The sequence below is a fragment of the Engraulis encrasicolus genome, chromosome 10 (genome assembly GCF_034702125.1).
Source record: "Engraulis encrasicolus isolate BLACKSEA-1 chromosome 10, IST_EnEncr_1.0, whole genome shotgun sequence".
NCBI classification, from domain to species: domain Eukaryota; kingdom Metazoa; phylum Chordata; class Actinopteri; order Clupeiformes; family Engraulidae; genus Engraulis; species Engraulis encrasicolus.
Genome location: NC_085866.1, coordinates 9,324,598 through 9,347,097, shown reverse-complemented (window position 1 = coordinate 9,347,097; position 22,500 = coordinate 9,324,598). Strand labels below are relative to the sequence as shown.

Genomic DNA, 22,500 nt, shown 5'->3' with positions numbered 1-22,500 from the left:
TCAAGGCCCACTTGGAATACCTTCAGGGCCCACCAGTGGGCCCCGGCCCATAGGTTGGGAACCACTGCACTAGACTCTTACGAGGCAGACAGGAGGCACAACAGAGTCACACGAGGAGAAGGAGAGGAGACTAAAAAGGAGGAGGAAAGATGGTGGGATAAATAGAGATGGACAGGGAGGAGGAGAGGAGGGAAAAAATAAAAGAAAGAGGGGCGGCAGATGAAGAAAATAGAGAAATGGAATGGAGTGAGATTGGAAAGAAAGAGGAAGAAAAAAAAAGAGAGACTGGACTGAGACGGAGTAGAAAGGAGATTAGAAAACAGGAAAGGAGGTAGAGAGAGATCCTGATAGGTGGAATAGTAGAGTACTGGAGGAGGAAAAAAAAGAGAGAAAGGGAGAGAAGCAGAAAACGGTGAGAAAAAAAGAGAGAGAGAGAGAGAGAGAGAGAGAGAGAGAGAGAGAGAGAGAGAGAGAGAGATGGGCCCCAATGAGGAGAGGAGAGAAATGGAAAAGAAGGATGGGGTAGCGGAGAGAAAGAGAGCGAAGAGGGGAGGTGAGGTGAGGGGAGGGTGGTATAGAGGAGGGGATTAGAAAAGAGAAGAGGAGAGGAGGGCAAAGAGGACTTGATGGGAATAGGGCATTAAACTGGAGTACCAAATCCATCAAGCAGGAGATAGAGAGCGAGAGAGAGAGAGAGAGAGAGAGAGAGAGAGAGAGAGAGAGAGAGAGAGAGAACTAAAAAATGGGGAAGGGAGAGGGCTCTCCCCATCACTCTCCATCTCTCAGAGTAAACAGAGAGATGGAGACCAAAATAGACAAGTAGAGAAGGTGGATATGAGGAGGGGAAGGGGAGAGGAGATGGAGAGAGGAGAGAGGCTATAAAAAGTAGGAAGACAAGCAAGTGGGAGGCAAAACCCTTCAGAGTTAGACACAGTATTATGGAATTCACTAATAAAGAATACTCTCTATATACTCTACAAACACACACACACACACAGACACACAGACACACACAACTCACAAACACCCACGCACAGATACACACATGGATGCACACACACGCACACTTCACAAACTACCAGCAAGCCCAAGTATAAAAAGTCTAGATAAATAAAAGATGAAACACGAAAATGAATGAAATAAATAAATAAATAAATAAAGGAATAAAAATAAACAGGGGGACTTTCACAAGTGCATACAGTCGACTGCCTCCTCATTATCCCTGACAACACTTTAAAGATGTGACACCGTGTTAAAAGAGCCACACTGGGAACAAAAACAAACACTGTGGAGAAAAATCTTGACCATATTATCGACTTTTTAAAGCAAAAAAAACTGTTTGGGAAGAGTAGCACTTTTTGCCTGCTACATAGACTTTAGGGGTTTAATTAGATGTTTGGTGCAAAAAGAAAAACTCTCCCTCTCACTCCCACACTGACTCAAATTAAGCAAGCATTAGACGGAGAATGTATTGGACAATTTCACAACTCAAAATAATTGTGTGTATTATCTTACTTCCTTTTTTCTTTCTCTCGTTCTCTTTTTTTCTTTTCTTCCTTCTTTCTTTCTCTTCCTTCCTTTCTTTCCTTCTACTTTTTATATGATGTTTGTTTGATGCTCTATCTTGTGAGCTAGTTTCTATGTGCATGATGTGTGTGTGCGCACGCGTGTGTGTGTGTGTGTGTGTGTGCACGTGCATGTGTGTCTCTATTTTGAGTCAACATGAGGCGCAACACCTGTTCTTAAACTATAACAGTTCTGCTCCCCACTCTGCTGATTTCCAATGATCGCTGCTTGTTGCCAGTAGCAGAATGGATGGCACGTCTCCACTCTATACAGGTGCAAACAGCCAACAACACACAACAGACAAACAAAATACCCAACCACAAAACTAATGTCTGCATAGACAACACACAGTTAACAAATTACCCAATCACAACATCACTAATGTCTGCAAATACAACAACATACAGCAAACAAAATACCCAAAGACAAAATCAATATTTGCAAAAGGCAAGGCTGCCAACAATCTAGAGGGAGGACTAATGCAATCAATGCAACTGTGTGTCTGCACTGAGTCTACATCTGGTCTGTCTGAAAAAGTGTCCAAGATGGTGCCATGAAGGTATCATAAATGTGGCTTGTTGTCATTCACTCTTCACTTGTCATTATGACCATTTATTTATGCTTAGAACAGATGGCTCCGGTACCACACTGAATGGAGGAGGCTCATATCTTAGCTAGGATGTGCATAAGGGGTGTGGTGCTCATGTCACTGTACCATTATGATAGAGACAGAAAGACACAGAAAATCCAACGAGTAGAAGAGGAGAGGGACAAGGAGATTAAAGAGGAGAGGAGAGGAGAGGAGAGGAGAGGAGAGGAGAGGAGAGGAGAGGAGAGGAGAGGAGAGGAGAGGAGAGGAGAGGAAAGGAGAGGAGAGGAGAGAAGAGAAGAGAAGAGAAGAGAAGAGAAGAGAAGAGAAGAGAAGAGAAGAGAAGAGAAGAGAAGAGGAGAGGAGAGGAGAGGAGAGGAGAGGAGAGGAGAGGAGAGGAGAGACGAGAGGAGAAGAGAGGAGAGGAGAGGAGAGGAGAAGAGAAGAGAGGAGAAGAGAGTCCATCTGGACTGTGTTCCACTTACATCTCCATTCATGAGTTTGCAGTCGTCCTCTATTTCATCAGCACTGTCCTCATCGGACACATCTCCCTCCTCAGCATCCTCGTCAATGTTAGGGGGGAGCTTCTTACCCTGTTAAAACACAGATACAGACACACACACACAGAGAGAGAGAGACACACACACACACACAGAGACACACACAGAGACACACACAGAGACACACACAGAGACACACACACGCACACCGAGTCAGTTCCAACGCATCATAAACTTCACAACACATCAGACACTCTCATAATGGCTGGAAATCAGACAGATTGATGTTACACGCATGCACACGCAGTGTTTCACAGTAAGTTTGCCAAGTCGCCTTTTTGTCTAAATGTTCTCCCTTCGGTGTAGACCCCCCTCGAAAGCACATTTCGGCCTACCACACCATTTACCACATTTTGCACAATTGCCTTTTTCTTTTTTTCTCTTTCCCTTCCCTGACTATTACCTGTGTTATATGTGTCTTGAAATGTGTCTTGTCTCGGGGGCGCTGTGGCGCAGCGCGCTAAGCCCCCCGCACTTGGACTTGCATGCCCATGGGGACCACCGGGTCGAGTCCGGACGGGGTCATTTCCCAACCCTGCCCCATCTCTCTCCACACTCACATCCGAAATAAAGCCCCAAAAAGCCCATAAAAATATCTTTAAAAAAAAAAAAAGAAAAAAGAAATGTGTCTTGTCTTGTCCATGTGGACATTATGTACAGTATGCTACTTGACACCGGAATTTCCCCTCGGGGATCAATAAAGTTACTCTACTCTACTATACTATATGCCGTCACCACTGACATGACACAGTTTGTCTCCCATCATGTACAGTCATCACATCAGGCCACACCAATTTAATTTGTTGGTTCTCGGATTCGCCTCTTGTATTTTGTAACAAAATGTAAAAAAAAAAAAAATCAGTTTCAATACCCCAAAAAATGAAATCGCTAAAAAACGAAGACTGCATGTTTTCATGAACGGGGAGGTGTCTCTTTAGTAGTTGGAGGTCATGTGACGTAGAGAACCAATAAAACCACTCCTTTCAACATGCCGATTACGACTAGCGAATCAGGAAATGTGTTACATTCAAACATTTACAGACAAACATGCAATGGCAAGTTGAAGCCCCTGTGGGTTAGCAGTAGCAGCGGTGAAACACAGTATTGCTCTTAGTGGAATTAGTGGAGTGGGATAGCAGTTTTAAAAAAGAAAAACAACAACTATTCAACTGTTGAATCATCTCAGTTTATTCAAACCAGATTAATATAATAATTGCCCTGTGAGCAAATTTTGTGCCTGGTCTATTTGGCTGCCTTAATTCCCTTCTACACTGTCCTTCTCCATGTCCAGGTGTTTGCCTGTCTTGCACCTTCCTTTGGAGGTCCATGTGAGGCTGATATACAGGTGGTATAACCACACGACTCATTTTTTTTTTTTTTTTTTTCGCCCTCTCGCTTCAACTTTTTCCTGAAAAAATCCGAGAACCAACAAATTAAATTGGTGTGGCCTCAGCAAAAAAAAAAAAAAAACATGTTTGTTTCAAAATATATAATAAAACTTTATTAGAGCTCAGAGAGAAAAAGTGACAGAGACAGATAAACAGGATAGATGGATGGATGGAGTGATGGATTGGGTAGAGTGATGGAGTGATGGAGTGATGGATGGATGGATGGAGTGATGGATTGAGTAGATGGATGGATGGAGTGATGGATGGATGAGTAGCTGCCAAAAGACAAAGAGACGGGTAGATGGATGGAGGCCTGCAGTACAGTAGAGTGCAGTGGGGTCCCAGGAGAGACAGTCAAGGGCAGAGATCAATCAAAGGAGCGGAGTGGACACTTACAGCGGACACATGGGCATATTAGCCCTCCCTGGAGATACACCACTTACAGCGGACACATGGGCATATTAGCCCTCCCTGGAGATACACCGCTCTACATCCACTCTACTCTGCAGTGATAACTCACAACAGGCACACACACGCACACGCGCGCGCACACACACACACACACACACACACACACACACACACACACACACACACACACACACACACACACACACACACACACACACACACACACACACACACACACACACACACACACACACACACACACACACACACACACACACACACACACACACACACACACACACGCACACACACTAACTGACAACATTCACACACAGCCATCACACACACACATGTGAATACAGAGACAGGCAGACGCATGCACTCACACACACCCACACAGACACACAACCAAAGGCTTAGGCATTTTATTACACTTATGTGAACACACTCTATGGCTTTTATGCGGACACAAACACATTTACAACCACACAGGAACATGCACACAGTTACACTCAGCCCAAGTGCCCAAGCTATGTGGTACTACACTGCACTCCAAAGTCAAAGTGAGACCTTCCAATTTCATCCCTGCCTCTCAAACATCTCTCCTTTCTCTCTTTGTTTCCAAAGCCAGCCATTCCACACACAGAAGTCTGTTTTAGCCCCTACTCTTCAGGCTGTGTACAATTGTGTACACGAGTACTATTCACTGCTTGTTTTCACCTACTCTCATAGACTATTACTCACTCACAAAGTCAGTATCTCTCTCTCTCTCTCTCTCTCTCTCTCTCTCTCTCTCTCTCTCTTTCTTTCTTTCTTTCTCTCTTTCTATCTGTCTTTCTCTCTCTCTCTCTCTCTCTCTCTCTCTCTCACACACACACACACACACACACAAAACAAACACACAAAGAGGCAAAACAAAGTGCTAGAAAAGAGAATGAGAGGGAGAGAAAAAACGGAGAGAGAGCTCTGCATTTACATTCGCTTCATTCATCATTGTCAGCTCGAACGCCTTGTTAAACCCTTTAGCTCTTGCAATCAATAAACGTTTTCGTATTTGTACATACATTCATATTGCTCTGTACTTGGTCAGAGGTGTGTGTGTTGTGTGTCTTTGTGTGTGTGTAATATTATTCTGCAATTTTTGCCACACACACACAGGCCTAAAGAGCCATGGCGTGTTAAGACCATCTCTATATCACACACACAGACACGCACGCACGCACGCACACACACAAGCTCACTGACCCATGGCTTGTTCAAAGCAATTTGTCAGGACTAGAGGCTGGCCCACTTTTTAAACACAGCAGCCTACAGCTTGTTCCGACGGGACCATGGACCTGAGCCAATTAGTGGCCCGCCCGGGCTGGCCACAGCACAACACCTCAAATAACACACACACACACACACACACACACACACACACACACACACACACACACACACACACACACACACACACACACACACACACACACACACACACACACACACACACACACACACACACACACACACACACACACACACACACACACACACACACACACGTGAAGGCATGCGCGCACACACACACGCGTGAAGGCATGCGCGCGCGCACACACACACACACACACACACACACGGCCAAAGACGTGTGCACGAGCACACAGACACACGCACACACACACGCACTCATGCATGCACGCACGCACACGCACCATCCATCGAGCCAGCCATGCAGCCAACTAGCCAGCCAACTAACTAGCCAGGCAGGCAGGCAGCTTGTGGCCTTAATTGCAGCATGTCCATGTCTGTAAGCTCAGCTCCCTTCCTGCCCGCGGCTCCAGCAAAACCCACTAATTAACCCTAACGACTTAATACCGCTTTAGCTACACCGCCATTAAAGTCCTACGAAGCTTCATGGAATTCTAATGAACAACCCTAATGGACGCTTTGAGCCAACCATCAACACGGTCGTACAAAAATATAAAACTCCAGTAAGTAGTGTCCACTACGGTGATGATTGATGGAAACATGGCTTAGTATTGAAGAGGCAATGTACTGGAAAATACACTAAATCCATTCAAACCAAAATATCTGCCTGTAAACTGTTTAAGCTCGGACCACTAGACATTTATGGGTGGAAGATGGTGTTTTAGGCTCAGACGTCAGGTGGAGAAGCGGCATTTGATACCCATAAATTAATTAGCAATTCGTGGTTGCTTTGTTCGAATGAATACGCTTTTTAGTCTTCTAAAAACATAAAGGTTGGGAGATATAGAGATATAGAGAAAGCCATTGTTCTAGGCACAGTGATGGTGTGAGGGTGGGTCAAAGACGTGTAAAATGAAATTGTCATTCAGTGTAACGGATACTTTCTGCTGACTGTAACTGTGAAAAACATGACTCTTTTTATTTTATTTTTTTCCAGTGAATTCATGAAAGCCTCGGCTGTCATCCATTCTCTTGAAACAATTTAAAAATCATGTTTTTTTCACCGTTACAGTCAGCAGAAGGTATCTGTTACACTGAATGACAATGCCATTTTGCACGTCTTTGACCCGGGCAGGGGCGCTGACAGAAATGTTGGGCCCCATGAAAGATTCGAATTTTGGGCCCCCTTAAGGGCCCCTCTCAGTGCTTGGGCCCCCTTAAGGGCCCCTATCAGTGCTTGGGCCCTTAGAATCTGTACCACTTTCCCCCCCCATAGCGGCCCCCCTGCTGTACCTTGACGAGGATCTTGAAAATGGTCTTCATTACACCTCCTTTATCTTTGGAAAAAGCCTCATCATGGTCCAAATGTGTTCCATTTGAGAAATATTGCTATGCATGTGAAATTTGCTGTAATATAATCTAATACCCAGGCTTTGAAGGCTTTTTTTCATTCTCAACGCTGGCGTAGTCACTGCATTTTGCCTTTGTAGGGCAGTACTGTCTTGTACCTTGACGAGGATCTTGCCCTTGAGTGCCTCTGGGGAGGGCAGGCGTCCCGACTCGTCTGGCATGACGGAGGACAGGTCCAGCTTCTCCCCCATGACCTCCATCAGGTACTCGGCCATCTTCTTCTGCTGCGGGATGCTGCAGTGGTTCTCTATGGACAGGATCACGGGGTACCTAAAAAAGGAGAGGACCACATATTAGACTACATGTGTATTATTTGTCTGTCTACTGTACTGTACTGTTTTTCTTTTTGGTATTATATCACACGCTCATGCCCAAGCAAAATATCTCTCTTGTAGAGACAAGAAAGTATTATCTTATCTTATCTTATCTTATCTTATCTTATCTTATCTTATCTTACTGGCCAGGAAAGAGATGATGTATCCTATAACATTACATGATAAGTTATTCATCTTGTGCTCATGGTTCCCAATGAACAGGTTCACTCAGTACCTAGACAACTACGGGAAGATTATGCACATTAAACTTCTGCACAGAAAAAGAGAACAGTTTTTTGATTCTGCAGTGATTCTCAACAGACAGGATCACTGTGTACCTACGCAAGGAGAAAGCATTAGACTACTGGCCAGCAAAGAGATGATATCTTTTATAACGGTATGCAACAGTCATTCATCCTGCTTCTGGATCTCCTGGCGTACCTAGACAACCAGGGGAAGCTTATGCAAATTAGATTTCTGCACAGGAAGAAAAAAGAACAGCTTTTTTCATGCTGCAGTGGTTCTCAATGGACAGCATCACTGGATACCTAAACAATGAGACAGGATACACAATAGACTACTGCAGTAGCAAACAAGAGAACCTAGACAAGGGTACCTAGACAACAAGGTGAAGAGGATATATTCTAGAACGGTCCGAAAGCATTATTTATGAACAGGTACACTATGTACCTGTACCAACAGAGGGAGAGGATGATAGACATTAGAATACAACGAAACTGGGAAAAGTTTTTGATACTGCAATAGTTCTCAATGTGGAGGGTCATTGGGTACCTAGGGAAGAAAAAGAATAGATACACATTGGTTAGAGTACTGTACAGCAAAAGAGATAGCAGTTTTGCCATACTGCAATGGGCATCACTGGGTGGATACATTATAAAACCCTGAAAAATACTTTGTCATGCTACAGAACATTGGTTCTCTGTGGGCTGAGTCACAGGGTACCTAGGCGTCAAGAAGATGATATCATCGAGAAATCCTCAAGTGCACTTTTTCCCTTTTGATATGCATCTAGATATTTTCTAATCCGTTTGATCTTTTTCAATCGAGTTTACACTTACCCAGTGGACTGCCAAAAAAACTAAATAAAAAAAAACATTTTTAACAAGTTTTTAAAAATATTAACTTGAGCGCCTTTTTCTCTAGACGTTTATTAGATTTCACCAACAGTCCCTTTATTCGTAATTAAGAATGAAATCAAAAGGAGTTAGACACTGCTGTGGTTCTGCAAGGAGAGCAGGATGCGGAAATATCCAAAACACACTTAGATGCCGAAATGGTTCACTAGTTAGGCTAGTGCGTGTTCATAAACTGCCACTTTCAGAACAAACTTTTTGGAGCATTGCTGCAATACAGTAATAGACCATTCCATACATTCACAAATTAAACGGCAACGGGTCTATGCTGCCAAAGAGCTGCTCCACAAAAAACAAGCCTACCCTGTTCTATAATTAGATAAATCAAAAGCAAAAGCTAGCCCCAGCAGAGCTGGGTTCACTGAAGGGTTTCATAAAGTTTTAAAGGAAAGAAAGTGGAGTAAGGTTTGTAATAAAAGAAGGCACCAGTAATAAAGAGTTGGACAGTCTAGATGGCAAAAACAAAATACACAGTTACTGTAGTAGTGGCTATGCAGGGTGAGCTGAGCGCCGTCACTGCAAATGACCTGGGATGTCCCCACAATGCTAAATGGCTACAGTACACTGCAAATGACCTGGGATGTCCCCACAATGCTACATGGCTACAGTACACTGCAAATGACCTGGGATGTCCCCACAATGCTAAATGGCTACAGTACACTGCAAATGACCTGGGATGTCCCCACAATGCTAAATGGCTACAGTACACTGCAAATGACCTGGGATGTCCCCACAATGCTAAATGGCTACAGTACACTGCAAATGACCTGGGATGTCCCCACAATGCTAAATGGCTACAGTACACTGCAAATGACCTGGGATGTCCCCACAATGCTAAATGGCTACAGTACACTGCAAATGACCTGGGATGTCCCCACAATGCTAAATGGCTACAGTACACTGCAAATGACCTGGGATGTCCCCACAATGCTAAATGGCTACAGTACATGCAAATGTCCCCGGTTCTCTCCAGTGCCCTGTCCCTAGATGTGACAAGAGTGCAAGTGATCCATGAGAACATGTACGCACGCACGCACGCACGCACGCACGCACGCACGCACGCACGCACGCACGCACGCACGCACGCACACACGCACAGGAAAGAGAGGTACAGGGGAAACTGCTCATTAATCACCCTCTGACGGGGGTTCTAGGGAAGAGGAATCCATGATGCATGTGGAAATTATTAATTAAACATTTTGTATCGTTAGAATGCCTTCACGCCAAATTACTACATTTCAAATGCCCCGAAAGTTTTCTGAAACTTTCTCAAATATCCATCTAAAATAGTGCAACTTTGCAGTGCAAATTTACAGTGTGTGCGTGTGTGCGTGTATGTGAGAGAGAGAGTGAGAGTGAGTGAATGAGTGAGGGAGAAAGAGAGTGAGTGAGAGAGAGATAGACTTACGCGTTTTTGACGAAAGCGTATTTGTTGATGGTCTCAATGACGTCTTTGAAGAGGATTTTGGAAGTCAGTGTGTAGCCATGGTGCACAATAGGCTCCCCATCCTGTCCATCCCAGCAGTCCACTGCAGACATAAAACACACACACACACACACACGCACACGCACGCACGCACGCACACACACACACAAGCACAAGTTAGAGTGCATACATCCACAAAAGCAATAATCGAGGTGCCAAACGATTGTAGTAGGGCTACATAGAGTGAGAGAGTGTCCACGAGATCCCACTGGACGGCACGTTGCCAATTTACCCAGTGTACAGACCACTCTCAAATACATACAAATAAAAACAATAAACACACAACTTAAATCTTAAACCACTAGCTAGATTCACCTCCCCTAACACACATACTGTATCTCCAAATCTTAGGGCAGCAACAGCCTTGTAAACCAAAGACTGTGGAGATTTTGAGTCAGAATGGAAGCTCAAAATATAATTGCCCCTCGCTATCTCTCCCTCACACACAGACCAACACAAACACAGTTCATCTTCGACACGAACCACAATCTCTAAAGTTGATTGCTAGGATTTAGCTCTTGCCTCAAAGCCACAGGTGCTCTGTGTTGAGATGGAGCCATTTATGTGAAGACAACTCATGTCAATACAACGCACGCACGCACGGACGCACGCGCGCGCCTACACACACACACACAAACACACACACACGCGCGTCTACACACACACACACACACACACACACACACACACGCGCACGAATACACACACGCACGAACACACACACACGCACAAACACACACACACGCACAAACACACACACATGCACAAACACACACACATGCACAAACACACACACACGCACGAACGCACACACACGCACGAAAGCACACACACGCACGAACACACACACGCACGAACACACACACACACACACGCACAAACACAAACATGGGCAAACATGGGTGATTGTGACAAACACTTTCTTTCTTTTTGACAAACTAACTTTCCACATATCTCTACAGCCAGCCTGCGGTACCCAGGCACAGATGTCCACTCATGATTGTAACATGAGCTGCTCGACACACAAAAACAGGGGTGATGGTGAAAAAAAAATCCTGAGCCTGAACTTTTTTCCCTGCTCTAACAACGACGACAAGATACTGCATAGTGACGTAACGTAGGCCTATTTTGACACATTATTCAAACATTTAATAGCTTGTGTATGACCATTATTCAAGCCTGATAGTAGAAGAAAACCCTGAACCTGTAACACTTTCTGAGATATAACCTAATGGCTAATTATTATCAATGTTTTTTTTTTGCAAACTGTCAAGCCTGAAATCAGGCATGGAGCCTGAATACTATCAGCCCTGCAAAAATGCACAACCCCATTCACACACACACACACACACACACACACACACACACACACACACACACACACACACACACACACATACACCCCAACACATCTGCAGTACCCAGGTGTACATGTTGACGCGTCACTGTGATATGAGCTGATCAGTGATCCCCCATCAGGTATGCCACTCATACAACCCACAACTCCACAAAACACACACACATACACACACACACGCGCGCGCACGCACGCACGCACACACACCAACTCACCTTCAATACATCTGCTGCCAGCTCGCAGTACCCAGGTGTACTGTACATGTTGACGTGTGACTGTGACACAAGCTAGTCGCTCACCAGGTTAATAATTGTGCCACACACAAAACACACAACCACCCCCCCACGCACACACACAGACACAGACACAGACACAGACACACACAACCACCACCCATGCACACCAACACACCAACTCACCCTCCACACATCTGCAGCCAGCCTGCAGCTCCCAGGCGTACATGTCGACGCGTGACTGTGACATGAGCTGATCCCCCATCAGGTAGGTGTTGTGCCACTCACGTATATAACCCACAACCACCCACCCACACATCAAACACATATAAACACACACGCACAGACACAGACACAGACACACACACATCAACCCCCCACTCACACACCCCCCAACTCACCCTCCACACATCTGCAGCCAGCCTGCAGCACCCAGGCGTACATGTCCACGCGTGACTGCGACATCAGCTGATCCCCCATCAGGTAGGTGTTGTGCCACACACACACACACGCACAACATACAACCACCCCCACGCACACACACACCGCCCCACGCCCCCACGCACCCCCCCCCCCCCCACGCACCCAAACACACACACCCAAACACACACACACACACACCTCAACTCACCCTCCACACATCTGCAGCCAGCCTGCAGCTCCCAGGCGTACATGTCGACGCGTGACTGTGACATGAGCTGATCCCCCATCAGGTAGGTGTTGTGCCACTCACGTATATAACCCACAACCACCCACCCACACATCAAACACATATAAACACACACACACACGCACAGACACAGACACACACACATCAACCTCCCACTCACACACCCCCCAACTCACCCTCCACACATCTGCAGCCAGCCTGCAGCACCCAGGCGTACATGTCGACGCGTGACTGCGACATCAGCTGATCCCCCATCAGGTAGGTGTTGTGCCACACACACACAACATACAACCACCCCCCACGCACACACACACTGACCCACGCCCCATACACGGCCACCCCCCCCCCCCCCACACACACACACACGCACCCAAACACACACATTAACACCCCAACTCACCCTCCACACATCTGCAGCCAGCCTGCAGCACCCAGGCGTACATGTCGACGCGTGACTGTGACATGAGCTGATCCCCCATCAGGTAGGTGTTGTGCCACACACACACACACGCACAACATACAACCACCGCCACGCACACACACACCGACCCACGCCCCCACGCACCCCCCCCCCACGCACCCAAACACACACACCCAAACACACACACACACACACACCCCAACTCACCCTCCACACATCTGCAGCCAGCCTGCAGCACCCAGGCGTACATGTCGACGCGTGACTGTGACATGAGCTGATCCCCCATCAGGTAGGTGTTGTGCGAGGAGGCGATGAAGTAGTCACAGAGCGGCCGGCTCATGTCCTGATTGACCTCGTAGTGCTGCGCGTTGAAGATGTCCCCCGACGGACTGCGCATGTAGTTGGTAAAGCCTGCATGATGATGGAGTACAGTAGAGTAGAGCAGAACAGAGCAGAGCAGAGCAGAGTAGAGTAGAGTAGAGTAGAGCAGAGAAGAGTAGAGTAGAGCATTACGTTACAGCGTCGCGAGTTGATCTGGTTAAACCTGCATGTGGGTCCCCGGCTCGGGTCCTTTGCCGGCCCTTCTCTCTCTCTCCCACTTGCTTCCTGCCACCACCTTCACTGTCCTATCACAAATTAAGTAAAAAATACCACCAAAACATCTAAACCTGCATGTGTGGTAGCCCGCGCAGTAACCCGGTGGAGAGAGTGGATGCTCAAGCCTGCATACTGATGGAAAAAGATGGATCACACTTTCAGGCCGCGGGTAAACTCTATGTACCGCTATGTTGGCTGGTCTGAAGGTCAGTCCATACGAAATCAGTTTCGAGGGGTTTGCATGCGATGTGGGTCTGTGGACCTTGTTAAGTTCTTCTATATCTCCGTTTAGTTTTGCATGCCGGCACGCAGCAGGACATATAAAAGCTCGCGTGCAGCACCCAGTGCAGTGGTGTGCACACAATGGAGATATGGACAAGTGAACATGGTCAGACAAAAGAACGTGTGACAGTGTCAATGTGTCACGGTGTGTGTGTGTGTGTGTCTGTGTGTGTGTGTGTCTGTGTGTGTGTGTGTCTGTGTGTGTGTGTGTGTGTGTGTGTGTGTGTGTGTGTGTGTGTGTGTGTGTGTGTGTGTGTGTGTGTGTGTGTGTGTGTGTGTGTGTGTGTGTGTGTGATGGCATTTGTGTGTCTATTTAATAAAGCCTGAGGCATAGACTGCACTCTGTAGAAAAATTGATCTCTCTCTGTGTGTGTGTGTGTGTGTGTGTGTGTGTGTGTGTGTGTGTGTGTGTGTGTGTGTGTGTGTGTGTGTGTGTGTGCGCGCGCGTTTCAGTTCACATGAGAGGTGAGAGTGGTGGTTTGGGGGATCAATAGTCATATTGATTGCTTTCCCCGAATCTCTGCAGCCTCTGAAATAATCTGGTGAGGCTTTTAATCCTATAGCCCACTAGCCCACTGCCCAACGCCCACTGTGTTTGTGTGTGCGCGTGTGTGCGTCTTGGTTAAAATGAGGTAGATATGCCGTCACATTGCCTGCCTGTCTAAAAAAACTGTCTGCTGTGAATCGAAATTCACATAATCGATTCACAGGGCACAAGATCACTTTTTTTTGTTCTTTTTCTTTATGTTCTCTTTTGTTTAATTTAGGTCTATGGAAAATACCCAGTAGGTATTAGTAAATTAAGCCTAGGCCTACTTATTATAAATTAGCAATCTGTTAACACCGTCAAGCCACAGCCCTTTGACATTTATATATAAAAATAGGCAACAGCATCTTTTGGGGGAAATCCTGGCACCAAGAAGGGAACGGATTGAATCTATTCGGAATTAATCGAATCGAATCGAATTGAATTATGATTAATCGATTCATAGCCCTAAGAATCGAAATCGAATCGGAACGTGGCTGCGATACCCAGCCCTATATGCCAGTCATGACTCAATGAATCAATCATGCCGTCACTCACCGTCGATCCCCAGCACCCCTTGCTTCTGGTTTTCAGGGCAGGGCTCAAACTTGGCCACAATCTCCATACACTGCTCCTTGGTCACCTTGGTCATCTAGGGACAGAACATACACACGCACACACACATATTGATAAACATGGTATGAAGAAACACACACGCATGCATGCACACAATCGCTCGCATACACAAAAGTGTACACACACACACACACACACACACACACACACACACACACACACACACACACACACACACACACACACACACACACACACACACACACACACACACACACACACACACACACACACACACACACACACACACACACACACACCCACACCCACACACACACACACAACACTACATTCATCAACATATATCCATTCCTCGAAAGGGAGTACAGCATGTTCAAAAACAGTCTGCCACTAAATACCACCACCACACAACTATACAAATGTATTTGGCCATGTATGTGCATTGGGGTCAAAGACGTCTTTGTCATTCAGTGTTACGGACAACTTCCGCCTACTGTAACTGCAAAAAAAAACACGATTTTTAAATTGTTTCAAGTGAATGGATGACAGCCGAGGCTTTCATGAATTCCCTGTAACAATAAATAAATAAAAAGAGTCATGTTTTTTACAGTTACAGTCAGCAGAAGGCATCCGTTACACTGAATGACAGTGCCATTTTGCACGTCTTTGATCCATCGGGTACATGCATAGGCACATGCCCACACAGACATGCCAGCAGTCTAAAACACACACACGCGCAAACACACGCTCCAATACTACCCACCACTCATCCCACCCCTGGACCTGAAATTGGGTTGTCGCGCCCTGCCAGCTCCCTTAAGCAGGACAGTCTCCCATCCCATCCCTGCCAATCAGTGCCAGGCCATTTCACAGGACCACACAGGCACGCACGCACGCACGCACGCACACACACGTGCGTGCACATGCACACAGCTCTGCAAATCACTGTCAGGCCACTCCACCAGCCATGACAGACAGACACAGAGACCACACACACAAACTCCCACAAACTAAACTCAAACGGCTGTGTGTGTGTGTGTGTGCGTGTGTGTGTGTGTGTGTGTGTGTGTGTGTGTGTGTGTGTGTGTGTGTGTGTGTGTGTGTGTGTGTGTGTGTGTGTGTGTGTGTGTGTGTGTGTGAGTGTGTGTGTGTGTGTGTGTGTGCGTGCGTGTGTGTGGCGTAAGTGATTCCTGCCTGAAACTGTCAGTGAGTGCGTTTACATGCAGTTCAGTATCCCGAATATGAGGCATATCCCGGTTATGATCATATTCGGGATAAGGTGTTTATATGCGCACAGAACGTTATATCCCAGTCTACATTCTTGGCCATTATAGAATTCTCTTCAAATGCGTGTAGCCTGGATACCAGCAACAGCGTTCCATGGGAAGCCCCTGTATTCGGGATAAGGTGTATACATGCGTCAGTATCCCGGCTTCTTTCGGAAAACTCCACCTAGCATATCCCGATTTCTCAGTATCCCGAATAAGGGCTTATTCGGGATACTGAAGTGTTTATATGCTCAAATGCAAATCCAGGATACTTAATATCCCGATCATATTCGGCATACTGAACTGCATGTATACGCACTCATTAAGTGTTTACAGACCAGCAAACTTTTCTGGAGATGCGGCTAGATTACCATAATGCTGTCACACACAGACTACAACGAAGGACAGCACTCTTCAGATTTCTTCTTTGTTTATTCGCCCACGAACGTTTCGGGCAGAGCCCTTCTTCAGCGTGTAATGCCGTTTGCTACAAAGAAGAAATCTGAAGAGTGCTGTCCTTCGTTTCATTCATTCAATTAAGTTTTTTGTGGGATTCAGCACCCAGTTAAGAACTGTTACAAATAGCCTATTTAGGCGATAGTGTGAGCGCGTCTTCTCCATTTTTTGACAGAGAGACTAAAGTCAGATAACAAATCTGCAGGCCCTGCTGTGGCCTAACGGTAGGGCACTGGGGTTACCACGCCGGTGACTCAGGTTCTATTCTGGCCTGGGTCATTTGCCGATCCTTCCCCGTCTCGCCCCCACCCCCCCGCTCATTTCCTGTCTCTCCTCCACTGTCCTGTCATAAATAAAGGCAAAAAAGCGCTGAAAAAAATTCAAAACAAAGATGACAAATCTGCAAAGGGAAATAACCCCTAGTTTGAATAATAGTTAGGGAAAGATATGGATATTTTGGGAAATCTGTGAACTAATTTCTTACCAATAGATTTTTTTACCATGTGTTCTTACAGGTGTCTGGACACACCTCACAATTTATCCACGTCCAATTCCAATGGGAATTTCCGTGACACCCCGTCAAAGTTGGGGTGCACAGAAGGCCTATGTAAAAATTGAAACACTGCAGAGTTGGGGGAAAGGATGCATAATGGGTCATAACTTCTGATGTAAACTACATACAGAGACAAATGAACACATTTTTCCATACATTACTGACCCAGTGAATTCAATTGAGGGGTATTTTTGGACATTTGACCACATTTGAACCCCGCTTTTTGTCAAAAACGGCAAAAAATGGCCTTACATGTGTAGAAATGTTCATTTTTTTAATCATATTTCCAAGTTGTGTCCGTTATAACCACTTGCTCTTCATTTCTCATTTACAGTATGACAATATACTGTATATGGTCTGGGTTTGATTATTCTATTGGTATTAAGCTGAAATAAGAACCCAAAGTTTACCATTTTTAACCCTTTAATGGCCTAGACTGGAACCCAGAAAAAAGGTTGCAGAAGGGGCCATAACTTCTGAAGTAAATTACATACAGAGACAAATTAACAAGCTTTTCCATACAACACTGACCCAGTGAATACAATTGAGTGGTTTTGGACATTTAACCACATTTAAACTGCGCTTTTGGTCAAAAAAGGGCAAATAAATGGCTTTAAAAGTGTAGAAATTCAGTCATATTTTTAAGTTTTATTGCGTCCGTTTTTTCACCTCTTGCTCTTTATTTCTCATTTAAAGGATATATAATAAGGTATGGATTTGATTATTTTAATGGTATTAAGCTGAAATTATACCCCAAAGTTTACATTTTAACCCTTTAATGCCCTAGACTGGAGCCCGGAAAATCATAAAAATTTGTCAGAATGTGGGATAAGTTTGGAGGTAAACCACATACAAACACAAATGAGCATATAGAGCTCTTCAGCGTTGACGTCAACTTGGATGCGGCGTTTGGACTACCGGTTCCATGGCGATTTTTTACATTGCAAAACGCCATAGAGATTCAGGTTTGGCAAAAATATAAGTTGCACGCCAACAACGAACATTAGCGTGTCCCCGCATCCCTTTCTCATTAGTGGAACGGATCGTATCATCATGTTGGTGTATTCACATGTTAAATCATGACGATTTTAATTCAATATTGCTAACCCCTTTCTGATCATTAAAACTTCCGAACTACATACTTTCCTTTGGTTGCCATGGGTACAACCTTCCGCACGTACATGCCGGCGCCGCTTCTGTAGTCGCCAAAAGTTTCCGGGTTTAGCATATGGACGCAACATCGTATTTATGTCGAAGTTTGACACAAAATGATCAACCATGTCATACCTACAGCCTATTTTTAACACCCTCGACAGTTTGCGGGGGTTCGCTAAGCGCGTGCTTGCACTCGGAGCTTATTTGAAATTTACCCCTATTCATTCCCAATGGAAGCCGGAAGCCGATAGGAACCAGGAAGTCCTTAAATGCTAACATGAAAGACTACAATCTACTACATGCTTCCGCGTTACTGAAGAACTCTATTTTCCCATACAATACTGACCCAAGAAATGAAACGGAGTGGTTTTTTTTTCTTTTTTACTTTTGATCAAATTTAAAATGAACAAACTGTCATAGATGTCAGTGTGGTAGAGGTGTAATTGGGTGGGCGGATGCTGGTCACTGGTAGCAGTTGGGGTGGGGGTGTGTGTGTGCTAAATTTCATCTATTTTTTTTTTCGGAGAGTTATGTATCTCTGAAGTATATATCTGTATATCAGTACGATAGCTAGTTGGATCATTTCTTCAAATATGCCATTTGAAGAAAGAAAAAAAAAGAAAAACGCCCAAGTTTCGCTTAGACCACTTCTGGCTGTTATTCCAGCTTTCTACAGTGGTTTGAATATACAGTACATATTAATTAAGATAAACATTTAACCTGATAGTTACACCGTCCAGTTTGTCATTTTTATTTATGTTTCAAAATAAAATGATGTAATATGGCAATTCATGCCTATCAAATCATACATAATTGCATCACTGCTAATAATAGCTTTTGTTGGAGATTAAAAAAAAAAAAAAAAGTTGTATCTAGGTATACACTCTACGACCACTTAATTAGGTACACCTTGCTAGTGCTCTATTGGACCCCCTTTTGCTTACAGAACTGCTTTAACTGCCTTCAACGATACTCAGGTAGGCTGTGGCATTCCAGCATAGTTCAAATGGTGCTAAAGCCCTTATGAAAATCGACCATGGTTTTACTATAGTAAAGTAACCATGGTTTCTCTAAGTACTCTGGAACAACCATAGTATTACAATGGCTTATGCATGGTTTTTTTTTGGGTAACCATGAAAACTGGATCATGGTTATTTATGTTTTTCACGTTTTTTTTTTCAGCATGCTTTGTGTCCATGTTTTAACCATAGCTACAAACCATGCTCAATAAACCATGGTTAACTTTGGATTTCATGGTCACCCAAAAAAAACTTTTTCGCATCCGTGGTGTAATGGTTAGGGAGTTCGATTGAAGTTCACCGAGTTGCAGGTTCAAATCCCATCCTTACCTCTCCCTACACCTCCATGACTGAAGTGTCCTTGAGCAAGGCACCTAAATCCACATTGCTCCAAGGATTGTCACCAATATGTGTTGCATAAAAAAGCAGCAGCTACAGTATTAGTCCAATCTGATATTGACCAATGTTAGTGAGCCTGTGTGAGTTATAGCCTCATTTTCCTGTTCTTAGCTGACTGTAGAGGCATCTGGTGTGGTTTTCTGCAAATGTAGCCCATCAGCACAAGGTTCAACATGCTGTGCATTCAGAGATGCTCTAATGTATGTGTTTCTGAAATACTCAAACAAGCCCATCTCCCTTGGATTTAGTGGTGCTCAGCTATATCTGGTTAGCCTGGCACCCACCAACAAAGTGCTCTGAGCTGTAGATGAATTCGGTGGAGTACAGAATAGGGTAAATGCTACTGGAGAATGTGGTTTCCTGTGGTGCACCAGCAGGGAAGCTGACAGAAGGGGTCAACTGTCCTGGGCCCAGGGAGAGGTGGGACCCAGAATCCGGTCTCCATTACATTGAATGTATTGAGTTGGGGGCACTTTCTGATGGCTTTGTCCTGGGCACAGCCAAAGCAGTCAGCGGTCCTGAGCACCAGTGCTACTGACCACACACTCTGATGTTAGGTCCCCCAGTCTGACAAACTGAGATGGGAGTCTGTGATCCAGTTTACCAGGTCAAGCCACAACCCCACCCCCAGCAGTTAATAGTCGTGTTTGCAATTCCGCAGATATTTGCATGATCAGAATGAGAAAGGTGAAAAAAGGTGGGGTTGAATGCTTGGCAAAAAAGGGGGACAGAAATATCTAATATGACTTCCCAAGACATAAAAAGCTGCTTCATGAAGCAGTGAGTGAACTTCGTCACAAACATGTGGACTGGACACTCAATTCACGTCAACTAGATGACTGCCAATCATGGCAGATTACTGACGACATGGTGGCTGCACAAGTAGCAAAGCCAGCAGTCTGGCTAGAAACTGGCTAGCAGCCACACTCCAAGCAGCTTCATGAGCTGAAGAGACTACACAGGACTGCCACTTATTCATATAGTGCAGATCTGTCTGGGCATGGACCCCCGTGCAATGAGAAAGGAAACTGGCCACGATGCCAAAAACAATAAAAGCTGCCACCTCCAAGAGTACCTGAAAACACCAAATACTGCCTAGGCATGAACGGCCATCCAGGTACTTTGTTCGTAAATGTGCGTTACGCCCCTTTATGGGGGAAATCAAACCGAATGCCTCATCAACTTACATGCTACATCGGCTAGCCTAAATGAACACAGTCCATGCTTCTCCACGGCTGTTTGGCTATATTATTTGAACAACTGGCAACACAAGACGTTTCGGCACGTTGCACGTGAACAAATCTAGTCTACAGGTCCTTATCTTTCGTTTATTAAACCCCAACACCACCAATTGACTTGCATTGGCTGTTTTCCCCCACAAAAGGGCATAACGCACATGGAAAACGTCACGCCGTTCATGAGTATTGGTGCCTACCGGTCACATGATGAGCCCTGTCACAGCAGATTGCTGTTAGGAATTAAAGGCACATGTCTCATCATGCTACAAATGCATTTCTTATGTACCTTTTTCATTGCAGTGCAATAGTAGAGAAGTTAATTTCATTTAATTCAAAAATATTAAATCTGATGCATTTATTAGGTTGTGCTTATAAGTAAAACTATTTCTAATGTATACCCATAGTATGGCATTTTTCATATAATTCAACTCCGTGGTGAAAGGTTAACATTCACAACACTATCGATTGAGAACATGATTCTATAGTAGTTAAGATTTTTTTATTATTAGAAAATAGGCTCTCAATTGTAACACCAATTGTCGGCCATGGTTTATAGGCTATACAATTTACATGTAATGAATTCCTCTATGTCTGTCAACGTCAAGGACTATGTAAGTAATGATAAAGTGATGCTTGGAAGGTTCTGTGGCCTGTTGTTAGTGGGTAGACAAAAAGTCACTTTTCAGAAAATCCCCCTCAGGCACAGGTTCTTGAGAGGATGTACAAACATTAAATCCAACAGCGATGATGTCTAACTTGCTATCAGACAACTATATACCAGAGACACACAGGTTTTGAAAATATATAGGCCTACGCAGTGAGAATTTGCCTGGCACTAACCCCATTTTTGGGCCCTTGGCACAGATAAACACAGATTTTCCATACAATGCTGACCCAAGAAACGACATGAAGTGGTTGTTTTTTTTACTTTTGGCAACACTTGCACAGCATTTCTGGACAAAATAAGCAATACATGACCTAAAATGTGTCCAAAAAAATCACCACTCTCTCATTGTTTCCAATGTTATTGCATGCTTTTTTACCACCTCTTAATTTATCATGTACCGAATCAATTTGGTTATTGTATTGGGTATTAATCTGAAACAGAATCTCACTTCAGTCAATCTTTTGCATCAAACCTGAAAAGCCAAAATAGAGTAGGCCTATAAAGTGGACTTACACTGATTAAATTATATGAACGAATGAAAAGACGGTTGATTTTCAACACATTTTAGGCTGTTTTGTCCAGGAATTCAGTTTAAATGTGGTCAAATGTCAAAACCAACCACTCCATTTCATTTCTTGGGTCAATATTGTGTGGAAAAATGTACTTATTTGTGTCTGCATGCCTTTTACCTCCAAAGTTATTCCTCATTCTGACAGTTTTATCATTTTCCAGGTTCCAGTCTAGGGCATTAAAGGGTTAAAATGTTTAACT

The 22,500-nt window shown here is 44.6% G+C and overlaps 1 protein-coding gene across 3 annotated transcripts in view; it reads right to left on the bottom strand.

Annotated features, from left to right (window-relative positions):
* Positions 1-22,500, bottom strand: part of plch2a (phospholipase C, eta 2a) — a 343,556-nt gene that overhangs the window by 35,997 nt on the left and 285,059 nt on the right. Inside the window, exons 7-11 of one of the 3 annotated variants that reach the window (XM_063207996.1) lie at positions 14,936-15,029; positions 13,180-13,383; positions 10,214-10,334; positions 7,436-7,607; positions 2,641-2,748 (exon numbers count right to left, since the gene is read on the bottom strand). In XM_063207996.1, the coding sequence (XP_063064066.1) occupies positions 2,641-2,748; positions 7,436-7,607; positions 10,214-10,334; positions 13,180-13,383; positions 14,936-15,029 (699 nt within the window). Of the gene's footprint in view, positions 1-2,640; positions 2,749-7,435; positions 7,608-10,213; positions 10,335-12,067; positions 12,153-12,282; positions 12,337-13,179; positions 13,384-14,935; positions 15,030-22,500 lie in introns of those variants that run through there. The other 2 variants (XM_063207998.1, XM_063207997.1) reach the window with 2 other exon arrangements.